This window comes from Xenopus laevis, chromosome 9_10S (assembly GCF_017654675.1).
Source record: "Xenopus laevis strain J_2021 chromosome 9_10S, Xenopus_laevis_v10.1, whole genome shotgun sequence".
NCBI classification, from domain to species: Eukaryota; Metazoa; Chordata; class Amphibia; order Anura; family Pipidae; genus Xenopus; species Xenopus laevis.
Genome location: NC_054388.1, coordinates 101,878,919 through 101,899,588, shown reverse-complemented (window position 1 = coordinate 101,899,588; position 20,670 = coordinate 101,878,919). Strand labels below are relative to the sequence as shown.

General features: G+C 40.4%; 1 protein-coding gene across 3 annotated transcripts in view; it reads right to left on the bottom strand.

The window, feature by feature from the left end:
• Window positions 1-949: 949 nt before the first annotated feature.
• The window catches only part of lcmt1.S (leucine carboxyl methyltransferase 1 S homeolog), a 33,841-nt gene continuing 14,120 nt past the window's right edge, over window positions 950-20,670 (bottom strand). For 2 of the 3 annotated variants that reach the window (XM_018239278.2, XM_018239279.2), the window contains exons 4-11: window positions 19,989-20,065; window positions 18,151-18,212; window positions 8,356-8,458; window positions 7,330-7,552; window positions 6,451-6,552; window positions 3,923-4,014; window positions 1,285-1,382; window positions 950-1,149 (exon numbers count right to left, since the gene is read on the bottom strand). In XM_018239278.2, coding sequence (XP_018094767.1) covers window positions 1,127-1,149; window positions 1,285-1,382; window positions 3,923-4,014; window positions 6,451-6,552; window positions 7,330-7,552; window positions 8,356-8,458; window positions 18,151-18,212; window positions 19,989-20,065 — 780 coding nt within the window. In that variant the 3' untranslated portion in view covers window positions 950-1,126. The remainder of the gene's footprint in view (window positions 1,150-1,284; window positions 1,383-3,922; window positions 4,015-6,450; window positions 6,553-7,329; window positions 7,553-8,355; window positions 8,459-18,150; window positions 18,213-19,988; window positions 20,066-20,670) is intronic. The other variant, XM_018239280.2, reaches the window with a different exon arrangement.

Here is a 20,670-nt window from a genome sequence, read left to right as displayed (position 1 = left end):
TATATATATATATATATATATATATATATATATATATATATATATACACACACACATATACTATATATATATATATGTGTATATATATATATATATGTGTGTATATATATATATATATATATATATGGCATCATTCTTCATCAATGTTTGCCCTATTGAGTTTGACCAATAGTAGTGTAAATCTGAATTGCAGTTCCCATGTATGTGTAAATAGAAGAGCAACAACAAGATCCATAAGCAAATTGGGGAAGGCCAAGGGAGGAATCCCCAGTAAGAATTCCCTTACAGCCTTCAACCCAAAAGGTTGAAATATGATAGATTGGATAAGAATTTCTCTTTTACAGCAGGTCAATGTGAAAGCCACGCTCAATAGTAAATGTTAGTTCAAAAATAAATGGTTGTAAAATGGTATTTGTGCAGTCTCATAGGTCATGGCCAGTGTATAGCAGCTGCAATAAAGAATGTGAGATGTCAGGGCTATCGGAACAGCTTGCCTGAGATACAGGAATGCTGCAGGGTCCATAGAATTCTTACACATATAGGAAATGATGTGCCCCCTACTGTAATTTACGTGGGTCACACTGCAACGGAGAAGGCATGTGGGCACCCAACACAGGTAAGTAAGCAGGGCACAATTTTTGGAAACTATAAATAATGCTAGACAGATTTTTAAAGGAACAGCAACTTCTCTAGAAAGGATTCTTAAATTAAACTCCAGACAAGAACTGCATGAAAGCTCCAGTTTAAATATAAAAATGTAAATATGCAGACAGAAAATCTGGGGCACACACAATGATCTATGCATGTTTTCTATAAGTATATTCTATAAATATATTTCCATAAAATATGTAAGGAAGGTCATGCTATATGCAGCCTGAATGGCATGTCTATACACTACCAATAGAAAATTTGGGGAGAGTAATAATCATACTGAAGAAGGGATCTTCCAAAAGTTGCAAAGTATGTTATTTATTTAAAATGGAACAATCACCGAGTGTAACCATTGGCACAGATTGGATCAGTTCTGATAATTGGGGGTAAAACTCCTGGTATGGGCGGCAGTCTGGATTCTTCTTGCTCCTCCTGGACTGGACATAGCGCCACCTGAAGGAATGAGGCAAGCAGTTCAAAATGTGATCCCAGCAAGACCTGTGAGAAAAAAGGGTGCCATTAGAAGCATTATCTTCCATAGGAAAGGCATTAACCAATGGTAGTCAGGAGGCACTGACACTTATTTTGCAGCATTAACACTGTTACAAGATGAAACAAGGTGAGTGCTCTTACCCAGCCCAAGAGAATCTTTAGTAGCCCAGCTGATGCAGTAATGTAGCAGCAACTGTTCCAAGAGCTCCTTCTCGTCTAAGAACTCCAGTTTCTCGATCCTGTTGGTAAAACACATGGCTGTAATGTGGGTTCAATCATCCGTTTGTATTAGTGCCGGCTGGTATTATTAGGAAACTTGGTACTCTTGCAAGTGAAAAGTGATTTGTATTATGGAAAAACACCACTGTCACAGTGCTATTTTTATTTGCCATTGACTTAATAATAAGAAGTTGAGCTGAAATTGCCACACAAAGGGCAGTTGCTATGTCTGTTTAAACCTATGTACATAGCTACAAATGAAGCAAGTAATGCAACTGTAAAATGTTGAGAGGGTCTCCATAGAAGCCAATACCTGCCCCCCTGACTGCTGCCTAAACTGAAGAGAGAGCTCTGAATAAGGATGACCAATAGATTGTTATGCAACTTTACTACTATTCCCTGGTGGGTCCTACTACCACCACCACAGTGGAACATTTAGTGTGCACTTCCCTATTTATACTACTTCCCCTTCACTCGTCTCTCCTTTCCTACCCAACATCTTCCTACAGTCTCCCATGCATTTTCTCTCTAACCTCCTGACACCAGGCTTCATGCCCATTCTCCGCCCAATACATTATACTCTGCGCCCACCATGGCACTTTATTTCCACTGCCAAAGCTTCTTTATCCGAGTCTCTCCCGAACCCTATCAGACGACTAGTAACAATGAACTATGGAGAGTTCAGGGTCTAGAAACTGGGAGCACGGCCAAGTTTTTTTTCTTGAGGCACCATGTGACCTGTACACATCATGAGATTTACAGGTAAATGACACTGAACAAATGAAAAAATGGTTACTTGCTGTCTAGTTATACAGTGATTTATATATATATATATATATATATATATATATATATATGTGTGTGTATTTACTTTTTACGAATGCAATTACTTGCTGTATTTACCAAAGTCCAATGGGTTCAGGCAGCGACACTTGAGAACCATTTCCCAAACAGAAAGTTCAGAATTGTCTTTAACATAAGGCAATAAGTGGGGTATATTTGTGAAGTTAAAGATCGCCACAGTCTGCTAAATTTAAATTCCGCCACTCTCCATTCATTTCTATGGGGTTTTCAAAGGCGTATTTATCAAAGAATGAAATTTCACGTTCACTCATTCATAAATACTCTTTTAAAAATCCCATATCAATGAATGTAGAGTGGTGGAATTTCACTCTAGAGGACTGTGGTGATCTCTAACTTCACTCTTTGATATATATACCCCAAGGAGTTTAATATTAGGAGTCATTTAACTAGACCCATGTTCAGTGGTGTAACTAGATGTTACAGACCCCACAGCAAATACATTTTAGGGCCCCCACAATATCCAGAGGATTCCCTGTTTTATAAATATATATTGAAATTGCTTGTTAATTAGGGCCTTTAGTCTGCATCCTCTGTAGTTATGCCCCTGCCCTTGTTGGAAGCACCAGAGCACTAAGAAGTCTACAACCAAATCCCTCAGTGCTCATGCAAAGAACTTTCAGTTTGGTGTATGGATTCAGTCTGCAGAGTGAAGCGTGGCGGGTGCAAAATAGCCCAGTCCTTACAGCCTGCCATAGTGTAGGTGGACCCTGTTGTAACCTGTCGCATTGGTACTCCCAAACTTCTGCAGTTTGGGGACAGGCAGAGGTGGGAAGACACGGAACACCTTCTCTTCTCCCCCACCTTCATGAATACAGCACTATCAAGCACAGTCAGCACAGTATTCACTTGGAGAAAACATCTTGTGGGGACCTGCAGAAATTCATCTTCATGCAGGACAGGGTGCAAATATATGCCTTCTTATTAAACATAGAACTACTAATAAGTTTTTGATACAGTCTGCAGCGTGCCACTTATACTACACCAGGCATCCTTTGCTTATTCCTTGCCGTAAGGGCAGAATGTTAACGGCTGCATTGGAAAAACACACATCTAGTGACCTTGTCGACATTTCCGCTTTCCCTGTTTTGGCAAATAAAACTCAGCACCTGAGACAGCAAATGGGATTACGAAACACTTCTCTTTCTGTGTGAAATTCCCCTGCAAACCACAGCAAAGTAAATAGACAAACCTCATACTGTAAATTCTGTATCAGCAAATGGGCTTTGTGGCTCTGCGTTCAGACATTGTGGGCCTGTTGTACAGCAGGGATTCTATTTTATTCTACTATAGAGCAGCAGTTCCCAAACTATGGGGCCAGCCCCCAGGGGGATCTTGAAGGAGAAGTTGTAAGGAATCAGCCTGAAGGCCAATAATGTTGAGAATTGGGGTAAATGGCCATTTGCTGTTCTAGATACACATTAAAGCCCATATGGGAAGTCAATTAAGGTGAGATTTGGGGTGAATATGTATTGGCTGAAACTATCACAGATACACCACTATTTTGCTATAGCTGATTGCACTGCATGAGCTAAGGGGTACCCTGACCAAAAGTTGAACCTTCAAGGAGGGTCCTGGACACAGTTTGAGGCTTGAACTGTAAAATACTTGAAAACTATTGCTCTAGGGGTACATTGATGGTCGAAGCTCCATATGGATATGGCGTGAGTGTGTTCGGCACAAATGGAGAACTAAGCACCTCATCACATCTTCTTGGGGTAAGTTGCTGTACACGTTCATCATATTCCAAGCATCTGCCGATTCCCAGCCGGTGGACAAGAATCGCTCGGTCTGCAAAGGATAAGCCCAGAAAGGATCATTAAAAAAAGAAAATGCCCAAACACAGCCCGAGTAAGCTGGCCAATAACTGGGATGGTACAGTGAGTGCAGTATTGCTTGTAATTGGAGTATGCCCGCATGTCAGCAGTGATGTTTGGGCGAGTGGGTCTGTATCATAAACTCCTTATAATTATGCCTGAGACACAGACAGCAACTAAGGAAAGGAGGATTTTACAGGATTTATTATCTTTGTAGGGTAAAAAAAAAGAGTTATCAATTTTATATTAGCAACGAAACTGTGGCTTAGAATGCTCCTTTATCATAGTTTCTGGGACTCCTTAATCAATTTCCTATTACATGAACAGCTAACTGCCGTGCCTCTTTGCATACAGTGTGGCTTCTTGCATCCTAGGTCTTGATGGTCAACTTTCATACCATTTCCCTCTCCACGTGGTCCAGTTGCGGCTCTATGTTCACCACGTTGGGTGCAACCAGAGCACTGAGTTAATCTTTCCACACAAATTGTTCCCTGTCTGACAGCAGCTCTCGGCATATAGTTTAGATAACAAATCTCTCTGCACATTTTGCATAATAATCGGGCAAGAAGAAGGGAAAGGCAAATTACTTATTTCTTTCCTTGGATGGCTTGAAGTGCTCCAGTCAGTATATAAATGTGCCCATGTGTTTAGGGCTAGAAACTGCTGGCATCAAAGGGTTGGGTAATCTAATTGATATATGCAACAGGACTTTGCTCTATTCCATGTTTAAATGATAGCAGGACATTGCTCCGCAGTTCCATAGCAAGACTGACATAGGTATATTGTATACACATGAATGTAAATGTTTTGTTAGAACGGTTACATGTTTCAGCAATTAAATGTAATGGCTGCAATAAAAGCACGGCCTTGTTATCATGGCTTGTGCATTGCTATTTATACAAGAGTAATGGCTTAGACAAGAAGAACAGGGGAGTGGTGTTTGCAGAAGCAAGTTGCCCTTTGTCTGCACCAAACTGTTTTTGGATTTGGCCGGATACCAAATATCAACATACCAAACCTGGGTATGTATAATAGAATAGGTTCAGTGAAGAGGAGCGGTAAGAAATATGCACTCTCCCCACCAACAAGCTAAAGAACTAAGATTCTTCTGTCTCTTTTGGATTATAATGTTCCCAACTATTAGACTGGGTCTCTTTTAGTTGGAAACTCGCATCAGCTGAAGACCAAATCTGTCCACTGTTGTGATCCAAGTTTAAGGGATCTGCACCTGTGCATATGTGGTCTGAATAGCAAATAAACCTCTCATGGTAAAATTAGTATATTGGCTAGGCCTACTTTCACTCGTGAAGTTGCCAGAATTGGTACAAAGAGAAGTACAAGTTCTGTATAATAAGTTCTTACAATGGAGATGAAGGAAGTGGGACAGTCCATAGCCACCCATAGACCTTAAGAGCTGCTTATTTGGTAAATTCCCCTTTACCTGATTCAACGACACTTACGTGGAAGGCTAAACTGGTCTGATCCAATGGCTAATGATCTGATCATAAGGGAACATGCAGGCCTGTTGGTTGGGGGAGGAACATATCAATAGCTGACAGTTTATGCACTTGCACCCCGGAATGATAAATAACCCCTATAGAAGTCTAACTAGGAAGGTTTCGCTGCTTTCTCCCAAAACACCTAGATTTTTGGATTTTTCATTTGCCTGACAGATATCCGGCCAGTTCTCAGACAAGGCAAACCAACTTTCTGGCCCTATAAATATTGACCAAGAAGCTAAACAGAATCTGGTCCCCACAGCTCAAAGGCCATTAGCTTTCCATTTCCTTATGGTGGCTGCAAGTGCAGATGAAAATATCAAGGCAGCCAGGTTCCTGTTGTATCCAGTAGCTTATCACAATAAAAGACTGCACAAAGTGAATAAACCTAAACAATAAAGGTGAAGGTAACATCGATCCAGCCTTGGGAAAAAAAAAGAACTAAAGTTGACAAGGAATCTCAGGAAACTATGCAGTCGATGAAGACCGTTAACCTTTTTTTTAACCACACAATAAAGATAAAAGATTATTTGGTTTCAGTTAATATATAAAACTCTGCTCTGAGGTCAGCGATAACAGCACCAAACATTTAAAGGCCTTCATAATTTCATTTTCTTTTATTATTTCCCTTTGGAAAAACTAAGCAGTGAGTGTATAATTATAGCATTCTTGCTTCTACTGCTTATTCGCTGTTTGGCCTTCTAAAAGCAAGTGGTAATAGGATTCACACCAAGCTAATATGGCAGCTGCTATCCTAAACAAACAGAGAGAGCTTCTAGAGCTGTTTACTCAGGTATGGTAAAGCATTCTACAGAATAAATATAGTGTTCTAGCTTGCACTATTGTGGCTAATCTGTTGGCAATAATATGCCTCAGTAGCTTTCCATTTTCTTTAACATCACTGCACTGACCTGTGACTGTAACGACTGGCAAGTGTCTACTCCGGCCAGATTACACTGCCTCCGCTGTAGATTCTCCACCATTATTTGGCCAAACCGATCCATCATATTAACCTGCAAAGTGTTATTAAAATAAGATAAAATAAGATAAGAGTCTTTTTTTTTTCTCACCCTAAATTTACACTCAGACTACTTATGTACTTAACGATGTTTATATCTAATGATATGTACATTAATAAATAATACATTTTTATCTATGTATATTCACCAGGAGGTACCTGAACAGTTCCAAAGCATGAAGTTTTTGTCAATTCTGACTAGGGATGCACCGAATCCAGGATTGGGTTCGGGGTTTGGCCAGCATTCGGCCTTTTTCAGAAGGATTCAGATTCGGCTGAATCCTTTTGCCTGGCCGAACCGAATTTGCATATGCAAATTTGGGGCGGGGAGGGAAATCGCTTTTTGTCACAAAACAAGGAAGTAAAAAGTGTTTTCCCCTTCCCACCCCTAATTTGCATATGCAAATTAGGATTTGGGTCGGTATTCAGCCGAATCTTATGCAAAGGATTTGGGGGTACTGCCAAATCCAAAATAGTGGATTCGGTGCATCCCTAATTCTGACTGATAGCAGCCTCCCTTCAGTACAACAATAGGCAACCCTGTAAGTGCTGACTGTCAATCATAATCTTCCTTTATTATAACATATACGGCCTGCCTGGCTTTATTCAGGTGCCTGCAGGCAATTATATTGTGTGTGCATCCCTGTGCAGGAAACCAGCCCATACAAAACATGGAAGCACCCATAAGTAATAAACATGCTCATAAACCTACACAGATACTAAAAAGAAAAAATTGTTTTTAAAAATACAATTCATTAGATATAAGCCTTACCTGATTACAAAAAAAACCCCATGTAATTAGCAGTTGATTTATCCACTCTAACAAGTTGTTTTCAAGCAGAAGAGTTTCATGGGATAGTGATTCCATAGTTACCTGCTCATAGTTAATTAACATGGCTGTGGGAAACGTGTTTGTGGCCCACTGTAAGAGACTTGCCGACTGCTCAGGAGTCATATACACCAGTACACACTCTGAAACAAGAAGCGTCGGCAGCCTGAAAAATAGAGGACAATAATGAGGGACAGACAAATATGCTCATTAGCAGGTCTATGCCTGGATGTAATGGCTGGAAGCAAATCATGGAGGATGGAGATGGATGTAGGTCTGCATTCAAAATAGGCCCTCGCATTTCAATTAGACAGAAGCCCAAACAGACCCAGTAAATAGTGACTGTTTATGACATCTTACAGCTGCCCCTCTGTCCAAAATTTACAGATTTCCCGTCCAGCCTGCAAGTGTTTTTTTTTTTTTTTTGTTTTTTTTTATTGCTTCAGTATAAGGAACAAATTTGGAGAATTCTACCATTTCAATGTCTATACTCAGTCCTCCATAAAAAGTCAGTACAGGTATGGGACCTGTTATCCAGAATGCTTATCCGGAAAACCTTAGGTCCCGAGCATTCTGGATAACAGGTCCTTTACCTGTACTACAGGTATAGGATCCGTTATCTGGACTCCTGTTATCCAGAAAGCTCCAAATTACTGGAAGGTTGTCTCCCACAAATTCCATTATAATCAAATAATTAAACATTTTTAAAATGATTTCCTTTTTCTCTCTAATAATAAAACAGTACCATGAACTTGATCCCAACAAGATATAATGAATCCTTATTGTATGCAAAATTGGGTTTAATTCATGTTTAAATTATTTTCTAGTTGGGAGATCCAAATTACAGAAAAATCGCTTATCTGGAAAAACCCCTGGTCCTGAGCCTTCTGGATAACAGGTCCCAAACTTGTACCAGTACCTATAAGAACAAGGTAAGAAATCAAAGTTTATCATAAGCAGACACCTTACTGTGGGTCCATACTCATCTTCTTCAACTTCTCTTCCATATCTTTTAGGTTTCTAAGATCTGCCCCTATGATGGAATATCTTGCCGAATCCAAACTGTGGGCATCTGAGTGGGAAAACCAAACAGGGTCTTAGAATAATAACAAAGAAGGGTGACAGAATACAAACAGGATCAAAAGGCCTTGCTCACAAGAGCTTACAAGCTGAACACTGTGTACTGTATATTGTGAGTGGGTCCCTAAGCTCAGTAAGTGACAGCAGCACAGAGCATGTGCAGTGAATCAGCAGAAAAGAAGATGGGGAGCTACTGGGGCATCTTTGGAGACACAGATCTTTACTGCTAAAGGGCTGTGGTTGCCTTGGGCTGGTACAGAAGCCCAAAACATAATGTACAACATTTCTAGCTAATTCTTTAGTTAAGCTTTACTTCCCCTTTAGGGTTCAAGCACACGGGGAGATTCAGGGAGATTTAGTCACCTGGCGACTAATCGCCTCTTCTGCGAGGCGACAATCTCCCTGAACTGCCTTCCCCCTGCTATAATGAGAAAACGCCAGCGCCAATGCACTCGCGGTGCTTTGATTTTCGAAGTCACCCAAAGTGAAACTGGTGTTTTCTCATTATAGCAGGGGGAAAGCATTTTGGGGAGATTGTCGCCCTGCAGAAGAGGCGATTAGTCGCCAGGCGACTAAATCTCCCCGAATCTGCCATGTGCTAGCTCCCTAAAAGAACACAAGAATCTCAACCATAAAGCAGAAAAGGTCTGTGCCATTTTTTATTCCTTTAATTCTCAACTATACACGCAAATGCAAAGATTATGTAATAATGACAGTATCCCTGTAAGGAACGTTACAGCAGGGCAAAGGCCCATAATTCTCATGCTGTATCATTTACAACCTTGTAATAAATAAGTGCATCACAAGTGCATTTTTTATTTGCCCTTCAGGTACAGATAGTAATGATTATGAGAAAATGGGCAGGAACAGCACCCTTATAGAAACAGCTTGCAAGATACTATCTATGATAAAACTCAAAGTAATCTGCTCAAAGTGCTCCCCTGAGCAATTATGCACATATTCTGGGGAGTAAGCAATAAAGACATGGCCCTGGGCCTACCCACAAAAATACCCATAGCCACCAAGCATTAGATATGTAAAAAAAACACCGGCATTTTTGTCAATACTCTTACCAGTCCTCTCACAGCATCTGTGTAAGGGAAGTACCTGGTGGTCTAGCAGGGGTGCAACGGGACACCAAGGTAGGGACGTCCGCCGCGTTCTCTTTGTCGCGCACCGGCTCAAAATTCTGATATTTAAAGGGCTCATACACTAATGTTTATTGCCCAACGTAGGACTATTCCTATAGTTTGGTTGAGATTCTTTGTGGGGTTTTTTTCAGTTCCTTTGACCTATGCTCCTGCCTCTCGACTTTGTACTGCACTTCCTGATCTCGTATCGACTCGGCCTCTCCTTGTCCACGCTCCAATTCTCCATTCGCGTTTGCCCGTACGGTTCCCTTGCTCGCCCAGAACTCTCTCCTAGGTCCTCTCACATTAAGACCTGGCGGCATCTGAGTAGCGGAGGGTCCCTCCCAAATCGAAAGGTGGTTGTTATAGGCTGAACAGTGAGCAGTGACCGGGACATTGGGGTTTGTTCTGGGTTTTGGGATTCCTAACGTCACAATCGGTTTCTCTTAATTTTGTCTTCATGCAGGTGTTGGGTGTCAGATATTCATTGACAGTTACATCCAATATGTCTTATAGGGGGGCTTCCTTTTGCCTAGAAGATGTATTAGAGCTCACTCTATTAAAATGACCATAAATCCTATCTCTCTACACGCAGGATTTGTGCAAAAGGCAGTTATTTTGTTAGATTTTGTTTGTACTGATCTATTAATAGTAAAAAGATGTGGTTGAGAGTGTTGCTCCTTTAAATAATGGTACCAGTAAGGTTGTAAAAGATACAGAAAAGGCAAATGTGCTAAATCTGTTCCTTTCTTCAGTGTATACAATAGAGGAGTCTGAGTTCCCAGGCTCGCTTTATAGCTGCACTGATGGCTCAGCTCAATCTAGTCAGTGGCTGACTCAGGATATGATCCATAAAGCTTTAATAAATATGAATCTAAACAAGGCTCCAGGGCCTGATGGCATACACACCATGTTCTAAGAGAGCTTAGTTCAGTTTTAGACCAGCCCCTATTTCTGATTTTCTCAGATTTACTGTCATCTGTTATGGTACATGTCTTTCCAATATTTAAAAAGGTATTACGATCTCAGCCTGCCAATTATAGGCCAGTAAATTTGACATCTGTGGTGGGCAAATTATTTGAAGGCTTGTTAAGGGATCACATTCAAAATGTTGTCCTATTGAATGGCATTATGAGCAGCAATCAGCATGGCTTTATAAAGGATAGGTCATAGGACAAATTTGACTGTGGGGGGACAGTAGATTTATTTGGATTTTGCCAAAGCGTGTGATACCGTGCCCCACAAACGATTGCCATTTTGGAGTCGAAAAGGATTTTTTCCCTCTGGATCAACTAGCAGTAAGCAGGTTAAAATAGAGTTCAAAGATTGAACTTGAGGGACCTGTGTTTTTTTTTTCAACTTGACTTACTATGTTACTACTATGTACTGGAATTAGTTCTTTGAATGAGCTCTAATTATTTTGCTAGGAAAGGAAATCCTCCTATAAGATACTGTATATTGGATCATTCATCTGAATGAAGACAGAATGAGGAGAAACAGATGCTGAGAGAGGAATAGTGAAGATGAACTTGATTACTTCAGAAACAATGCTAAATTTTTTATTGATTTTGCAGGAAAAAAAACGCTGGTATTTTTTCCAATATCTAATGCTTCTTACATCATGTTCTAGGTAACATTAGATGGACATTTATTGTGCAATATCATTGTTTTCCTTTGCTTTTAACAGACACATGGACATTATGTATGTATGTTGATACTTTCTGAACATTTTGCAACATTTCTGATGGACACAATGTATTTTATACATCGACATTCTATGAACATTTTGAAAACTTTGTTTAACACAAGGATTTTTTCTGGCCTCCAGAAACTCATGGGAGCCCTTACACTAAATTGGATGAATTATGCTAATGATGTATGGAGGGAGGGATGGAGGGTGGGCTTAAATAGCCATTTGGTTCTGTTCACAGTTAGACTTGAGAAAGTGCACCATCCTGGGCCCAAAACATGTTGCGTCAGATAGTCTGAAATAAACCTCACTTTAGCAGTATCACTTTAACGAAGTCAGGAGTCAAAGCAAGAACGCCAGGATCCAGGAACCAGTCAGTAAAAAAGAATCCAGGAACACTCAGGAGTTCAACCTATATTCAGGTATTGAATCCGGGTTCTCTGGCGTCCACTTATTTTGAATTTTTGCGACGAAAGACATGACATCACGCAACAGCCATGGGTGCCTTCATCTTGGATCTGATTTTCCTAGATACAGTATTCCTGAAATTCTAGCTTGAACTTCAGTTGGTGAGAAGTTTAGGGAGAATGTCTACTTATTCTGAGGCTGACGTGCACTTAGTGAGAGGTTTAGGGAGGATGTCTGTTTGAACTCCAAGCTAGGCTTCCAGGACTATCTAGGACCGGGGTCTCCAACCTTATTCACCCATGAGCCCCATTCAAACGTAAGAAAAGTTAGGGAGCAACAAATGCATGCAAAAAAGTCCTGGGTGCCAATTGTGGCCTGTGATTGGCTATTTGTAGCCCTTATGTGGACTGGCAGCCTACAGGAGGATATGTTTGGCAGAACACCTGGTTTTTTTACAACTAAAACTTGCCTTCAAGCCTGGAATTCTAAAATAAGCACCTGCTTTGAGGCGACTGGGAGCAACATCCAAGGGCTTGGTGAGCAACATGTTTCTCATGATCTGCATGTTGGGATTCATTGATCTAAGAGAACAATGATATTTTGCCTAAATATCATACCTACTAAACTTCATGCTGGGCTGCAAAAGGTATCTAGAAGAACAAACAGACATTGTACCTAAATCGCGCGCAAACTGATTTTCAAGCTGAGCTTTTAACAGTATACCGGAAAACAAGTGCAACTTAGGTATAATGTCAGTTTGTTCAACTAGATATCCCTGGAAGCCAACCTTAAAGTTCCGCTGGCGTTAGATTTAGAGAGAATGCCTGTTCGTTCTTCTATATACTCCTAGAAGCCCAACTTGAAATTCACTTGGTGTGAGATTTAGGAGTGAACACGTATATTCTGACCTAAACGTTCTTGAAACTATTGCTAAATACACAATGCAGTAATGCTTTTGTCAGTGGCATAACTAGAGTGTGCCGAGCCCCCCTGCAAAAGAGAGACCCCTCACACCAAATTAATTTTAAGTTGGGCTTCCAGGAGTATCTATGAGAACAAAGAGGCACTGGGAGGATGGGCACTCCGATTCGATCCCCCATCCTCCAAACCCTCCCGCCCACTTCACCTCTTCCCACTTCACCTCCGCACACTTCCTGCTCCAACTCCACTCACTTTCCGTTCCACCTCCTCCCACTCCGCCCCATGGCGACTTGCGCCCCCCTTCCCTCCGCAAATAAGAGAGCAACTGGGAAAGGGCAGCTATAGAGGAAGCAGACCCCCCAGTCCAGGCCCCCCTGTTGTCCAGCCCCCCCCGCCTGCGACTTAAATGGTTCTATGTCTATAGATATTTATATACAGGTATGGGACCTGTTATCCAGAATGCTTGGGACCTGGACTTTTTTGGATAATGGATCTTTCCGTAATTTGAATTTCATACCTCAAAGAGATACTGACACCAGAAATTAAACCTTTTTTTGCATCTATCATAATGTCTTTGCATGCTATTTTTAATTTTGACATAAAACGATGTGCCTGGTGCTTATACATTTCCAATCTGATCCCCCATGTTCCTCTATGAGGGAGCTGCCATATTTGTGAAGCAGGAGTCCATAAGCATTAAAATACTCTAAATGACGTTGACAAGGGACAGTCAGGTTGGCAAAACGTTTAGGAACGTCAGGTAACAATTACTTACAGAAGCTGAACAGTTAGCGAAAAAACAACCAACATGACCTATAGGCAACTTTTAATATACATTAAGAGTAATTTTTTAAGTGTCAGTATCACTTTAAGTCTATTAGAAGATCATTTAAACATTAATTAAACCCAAAAGGCTGGCTTTGCTTCAGATAAGGATCAATTATATCATAATTGGGATCAGGCACAAGGTACTGTTTTATTACTACAAAGAAAAAGGGGGGGAATGTAATTTTCATTCATTGGAGTCTATAGGAGACAGTCTTTCCGTAATTTGGAGGTTTCTGGATAAAGGGTTTCCAGATAACAGACCCCATACCTGTATATGGGAATAAGAAGAAACACTTGGGGGGGAGGGTAACCCAAACCATTGGTCCTATTTACAACCAGTCCTTGAAATGCATCTTGGGTAGGATAAATTTTGCAGGTGATGGAGAGGATACAGAGTGTCCAAATGGAAACCAGTGGGGAATAGGGTTGCCACCTGCCCAGTAAAGCACCTGCCAAGGCCGGGGCCGGTATTACAATTTTATAAATGAAGCTGCCGGTAAATTTGTAATACCCTTAACAAAAGCCCTTGGCCTGGCCCGAATCCGCTCAGAACTTACCTTTTTACCTCCTTCTGGCTATCACGCTGTGTGGCTCCGCCCCTTAATGCCACACCCAACGCTTTTGTTCCCACCCCCACCACCGGCCGGTGGAAATTTTATTAAAAGGTGGCAACCCTAGTGGGGAATGATGTGGCCCCCCAAGTGATTTATTCAGATTTTTTTGTTTTTTTCTAATTGCACTAAACCAGGGGTGTCCAAACATTTTGCAAGGAGGGCCAGATTTAGTGAGGTGAAAATGTGTGAGGGCCGACCATTCAGCCTGACATCCATTCCGAGGTAGCTTGCTTGTGATCAGGATCATACACTCCTGGAGATTGACGCATACACAACGGAAGTGGAGTCTGTTTGGACTTATTCTCTGCGTCACTCCGCGTTCTCGAGCAGCGCGTCTCTACGTGCCATTCCGTGTCTATTGCTAACACCTTCAGCACATACGCAGCAGTATAGATGATCATTTCACTAATCATGTGCCCAAATATTACTGCTATGGCTATGTGATTCCTGATTGCACTGTGCTGGGGGGCCACATTATTATTACATTACATGATGGAGGCTGAGGGCCGGTGTAAATTTGAAAATCGGCTGCAATTGGCCCGCGGACCTGACTATGGACATGCCTGAGCTAAACAGACAAACTGATACTAACAAAAGTTTCCGACGTCCTGCTTCTTGAGAGGTAGATAATCAGATCACCAGTGCACAGATAAACCCTTCCCATCACATAATGGACTTCTGCTTATCTGTAAGCCAAAAAATTGCAACAACAAAAAAAGAAGTAGAAGGAAGGGACTTGTTTATACAGAGCTCCATTTAAACTAACTCCATCAATTACAGAGTATATAGTAAGCATCAAAGCAAAATTATAATAAAACATTTGGATTTGTTAAACCCTATCAATCGATCTATCATCACAGAAATGCCATCCAACATCCAACGTAACACAACACGATAGTCTCAACCTATAGTAGAGCGCAGATACATTAACAGTTCCAGCAAAACGGAATGGTGTAAGCAAGTCATTTTATGATGGACCTCATTTGTATAATTAATATCTTATTTACAATACCTTTTTTTTAAGCAAGGATTTTCCCTCCTTATCTGAGGTGTGTTATCTTGTAGAAAGTATTACACCCTACAATATGATGCACGTCTGGAGTAAGATCCAGATAAAGGATAGCACTGAAGGTGCTCACGCAATCCATGCGATTTGTTTTCCCACAACGAGAGGCGTGTGACAGTGTGTTTGTGTGCGCAAATAACCACACGATGGGAGTTGCAGATAATGAAAATGCTTTAATGCATATTGACATAATAAGGGCTTTATGGAAGAAAACTAGTAATCTTTTTGGCACAGCACAGTGTAGCACAAAGTCACAACAATGTTGATTCTCTAGGGCAGTTTTTAGACTTTCTGCGACAAAAGATGAATTTGCTTTATTCCACTTGTGCAACCAGCTGCCCTAGAGTAATGGTATCATTTATTGTACCTCTATAGGTTGCGGACATACATTTTTACCCTTTCTTTGAGTGCCTTCCACTCAAATAATATAGATGCTCTACCAAGATCTCTGCCCGGATATATTTTGGTTAATGAGCACAACTACCTATAGCAGAGGTGGAGAAATCAGGCTGCTGGCCAAGTTCTATAATCCATAATAACCATACATGGATAAGAGTTACAAATTGGTGAACTAGGCCTGTAATATTACTGCCCTTTAGAGTCAGAAGACAGAAACGGTGGCTGTAAAGGGAAACTATAGCGAAAAGTAAAATTTAATATAAACTTCATCACACTGAAATAAGAAACTTTGTAAATACAATCAATGAAATATTCTGCATCGTTTCTGAAATAGTCAAGTTTATCTTCACTATTCCTCTCTCAGCATCTGTTTCTCTTCATTCTGTCTTCATGCAGCAGTTGGGTGTCAGATGAATGATCTAATATATCTTATATAATATACATTATAAAATACATTATAAAATACATTATATATATATATATATATATATATATATATATATATATATATATATATATATATATATATATATATATATATATATATATATATACACACAATACATTTCCTAGCAGATGTATTAGAGCTCACTCAAATAACTGATTCCAGTACAAACAAAATCTAACAAAATAACTGCCTTTTGCACAAATCCTGCATGTAGAGAGACATGATGTCTGGTGATCTTAATAGAGTGAGCTCTAATACATCTTCTAGGCAAAAGGAGCCCCCCATATAAGATTTATTGGATCATTGATCTTACATCCAACTCCTGAATGAAGACAGAATGAGGAGAAACAGATGCTGAGAGAGGGATAGTGAAGATAAACTTGATTATTTCAGAAACGGTACAGAATTTTTAATTGATAATATTTAGAAAGTTTCTTATATCAGTATGATGAAGCTTATATTACATTTTCGTTTTAGGGATAGATCCCCTTTAATTGCTGTACCACAATTGAATCATTGGATCATACAGTGGGGTCTGCCAGATGGGGACAGCATCAATGCCCTCATGTAGTCCTCGCCGATAGATATCTGGACAATTTTTAGGCAGATTTTAGTAGGGCAGGTCAATCAGTAAGCTCAATACATGGGCTAGTAAGTTGCTGGCTCAGTCTGGAGAAGCATGGATGCCAGTTTGGATATGGCCATTTTAACAAAAAGGAACATTAGTGGGTCACCAATAACAAGCAGCTCAATGGCTGCAATAGGCGAACCCTAAACTATATTATCATGTAAGATGTATAAGGCACAGCCAACATGGAGCTGAAACCCATGTATGCCCATGTAAGGTTTAACTGTGTACCAAATAATTTACAATATTTTTAGGAGAATCTCAAGATAACTTAGTATTTTACACTGCTTTAGCTGGCAGCAGCAGTGGAGGAAATCCAATCAAAGTGTCAATGTTGACAATAGATAGCAAACTTCCTGTATGTATTACAGAAGCCACAGCAAGGCTTCAACAGATTGGTATGCAAAACAACAATTAACCTCCAAGAAAATGTGAATGGCAAAACTCTGGGAGAAACAGCTGGTGCAATTCTGAACCGTAAATTAAATGATCTCATACATCTGCTTTCACTTTGTGCACCATGAGATGGTGGGCATTTTGGATGAACTTTCATTCATGGGTATTGGCTCTGAAACTGTGGGGCTAACCCACATTGGGGGCATAGAGCAGTTGCAGGAGGGGCTCAGCCTGAATGTCAGTTAGGTAAGATATGGGGAGAATGCCTATTTGCTCTCATTGATACATCAGCAACCCAATTTGAAAGTCAGTGAGGGTAAGATTTTGGATGAGTGCTTATTTGTGCCCTGGGTACCCCTGGAACTATAGCAGGGTGACTGTTACTCCAATGTTTCTATATATCTGTAACCTTGTTATGAGCTAACAGGCCCAGCTTGAAGGCCAGTTAGGGGGAGATTTGGGGTGAGTGCTTATTTGTGCCCTGAGTACCCCTGGAACTATAGCAGGGTCTGTTATCCTAATGTTTCTATATATCTGTAACCTTGTTATGAGCGAAGGGTCCCAGCCTGAAGGCCAGTTATGGTAAGATTTGGGGTGAGTGATTATTTGTGCCCTGGGTACCCCTGGAACTATAGCAGGGTGACTCCAATGTTTCTATATATCGGTAACCTTGGTATGAGCTAATGGAAGCCTGAAGACCAGTTTGGGTGCATAAGAGAAATAATAAACAGAGATCATTATGGAAGGTCGAACCTGATGAAACTCTGAGAAAATCTCTATCAAGCCCATAATCATGAGATATAATGGGGATCACACTGCATGGAAACTAGTCACCTCTTATGCATATATATTAACCCATTTTTATGGTGTGTGGAGGGGGGGTAGGGACCTCATCAAGTATTACTGCCTTTTTGGCTCAGCAATGCCATAAGGAATAGAAGGCACGCTTGGCCATGGCCGATAGCACTTTTAATATATGTAATAATAATTTGTGAAAGAATGTTTTATTCCCAGAACTTTGGAGGGCCATTACATGATTTTGTTGCAGGGGCCCAGTAATTTCTAGCTATGCCAATGCAGTTAAAGCCTGACACTCTTGTGTGTGGGTGTGTTCCCCCACTTCTGTGCTACATCAAATAACATATGATGAACTCACCTAGCAATAAAGACTCCCCGGAATGGGTTTCCATTATCGGCTTGGATAGCGGAGGTTTAGATCTGTAGAACATGAAAGGTTAAGTATGAGTATTCTACAGCCTTAGATATACAGTAATAACAGTACTAAATGAGGCATTGCATGTTCCACATGAGGAGAAATGTGAAGCACTCTTAATAAATGAACAAGATATGGGCAAAGGATAATTACAGCCCACTCTTACACTTTTAAATGTAATGTACATGCAGTAAGCTGCCGTATGTCATGATACAGCCTTACAATAAGAATACTAAATTAATCCTTTCATGGTTTTCATTAGTTTCACGTGAGGAGAAATGTGAAGCACACTTAACCAGATAACAAGATATGGACAAAGTAAAAGGCAAACTTATAAATGTAATGTACATGCTTTAAGCTGCTGTATATCATGATACTTTTCACTTATGGTGCTGGAACAGTAAAAGGCTTTCCCCCAATCTGTTCCATTAAGTAAGTGCATGCAGGGCATAATTATTGGCACCCAAGGGCCTGTTCCAAAGGTGGCAAACTTTGGGTGCCTAGAATAAAAAAAAAAAACATTTACAGAAGAAAATCCTTGTGACTTAAAGGGATACTGTCATGGAAAACATGTTTTTTTTCTTAATGCACCAGTTAATAGTACTACTCCAGCAGACTTCTGCACTGAAATCCATTTCTCAAAAGAGCAAACAGATTTTTTTATATTCAATTTTGAAATATGACATGGGGCTAGACATTTTGTCAATTTCCCAGCTGCCCCTGGTCATGTGACTTGTGCCTGCACTTTAGGAGAGAAATGCTTTCTGGCAGGCTGCTGTTTTTCCTTCTCAATGTAACTGAATGTGTCTCAGTGGGCCATGGGTTTTTACTATTGAGTGCTGTTCTTAGATCTACCAGGCAGCTGTTATCTTGGGTTAGGGAGCTGTTATCTGGTTACCTTCCCATTGTTCTTTTGTTTGGCTGCTGGGGGGAAAAGGGGAGGTGGGTGATATCACTAACTTGCAGTAAAGAGTGATTGAAGTTTATCAGAGCACAAGTCACATGACTTGGGACAGCTGGGAAACTGACAATATGTCTAGCCCCATGTCAGATTTCAAAATTGAATATAAAGAAATCTGTTTGCTCTTGAGAAATGGATATCAATTGGTGACTTACTTTTATTTGTCAAACATAACTTTCCTACAATTGCTGTCACAGTCTGATTTGTTTTTTACCACTTTATTTAATCTAAGCGGCTAAAATCTGCATGCCTATGGTCATCTTTAAAGGAGAATGAAAGGCTAAAATGAAGTAAGCTTTATCAGAAAGGTCTATCAAATACACCAGTAACCCCTTACAAAAATGCTGCTCTGAATCCTGTGTCAAAAGAAACAAAGCATTTCTTTCCTTCTATTGTGTACACATGGGCTTCTGTATCAGACTTCCTGTTTTCACCTTAAACCTCCAGGTCTAGGGCTTGAGCATGCTCAGTTTGCTCCTCCTCCCTCCCTTCCCTGCTGTTATCTGAGCTCAGAGCTATGAGTAAGCAGGGAGAGATTCAGGCAGGAAGTGATATCACAGCAAGCTAATATGGCAGCTGCTATCCTAAACAAACTGAGACAGTGTTTAGGGCTGTTTACTCGGGTATGGAAAGCATTCTATAGGATAAAAATGGCATTCTAGCTTGCAGTGTTGTGGATAATCTATTGGCAATAAACTGCCTTGGAGCTTTCCTTCTCTGCCAGTGGAGCTGTCGTGTGCACGTGCTGATGGGAGAGGAGAGGGGACAGCTAGTAGGCTGGTGGCTTGAAATAGTCAAAAATACAGCAACTATGACTTACTTTATATTATACAGCTTTCTGGCTACTATGGCAGGAAAGTCCACTTCAAAATACTTTTTTGGAAGAAGATTTTCATCCTGGGAAAAGAGTGTTTCAGTTTATTAAACATTTGCCTTTGCATAGCAAGAAATACAAAGAGTACATCTGAATGTGCCTCCATACATTTCATTATCTCATCCACTATTAAATGAATAGTTCAGTGTAAAAATAAAAACTGGGTAAATGGACAGGCTGTGCAAAATAAAAAATGTTTTCAATATAGTTAATTAGACAAAAATGTAATTTATAAAGGCTGGAGTGACTGGATGTGAAACATAATAGCCAAAACACTACTTCCTGCTTTGCAGCTCTCTTTCCACCGATTGGTTACCAGGCAGTAAGCAATCGTTGACTTGAGGGGGAGGGGCACATGGGTCATAACTGTTTGATTTTGAATCTGAGCTGAATGCGGAAGATCAATTGCAAACTCACTGAACAGTTACGTCCCATGTGGCTCCCCTTAAAGTCACTGACTAACTCAGCGTTAGAGAGCTGAAAAGCAGGAAGTAGTGTTCTGGCTATTATGTTACACATCCATTCACTCCAGCCTTTATGCATTACATTTTTGGCTAACTAACTATATTAGAAAAACTTTTTTATTTTGCACAGCCTATGTATTTACCAAGTTTTTATTTTAATACAG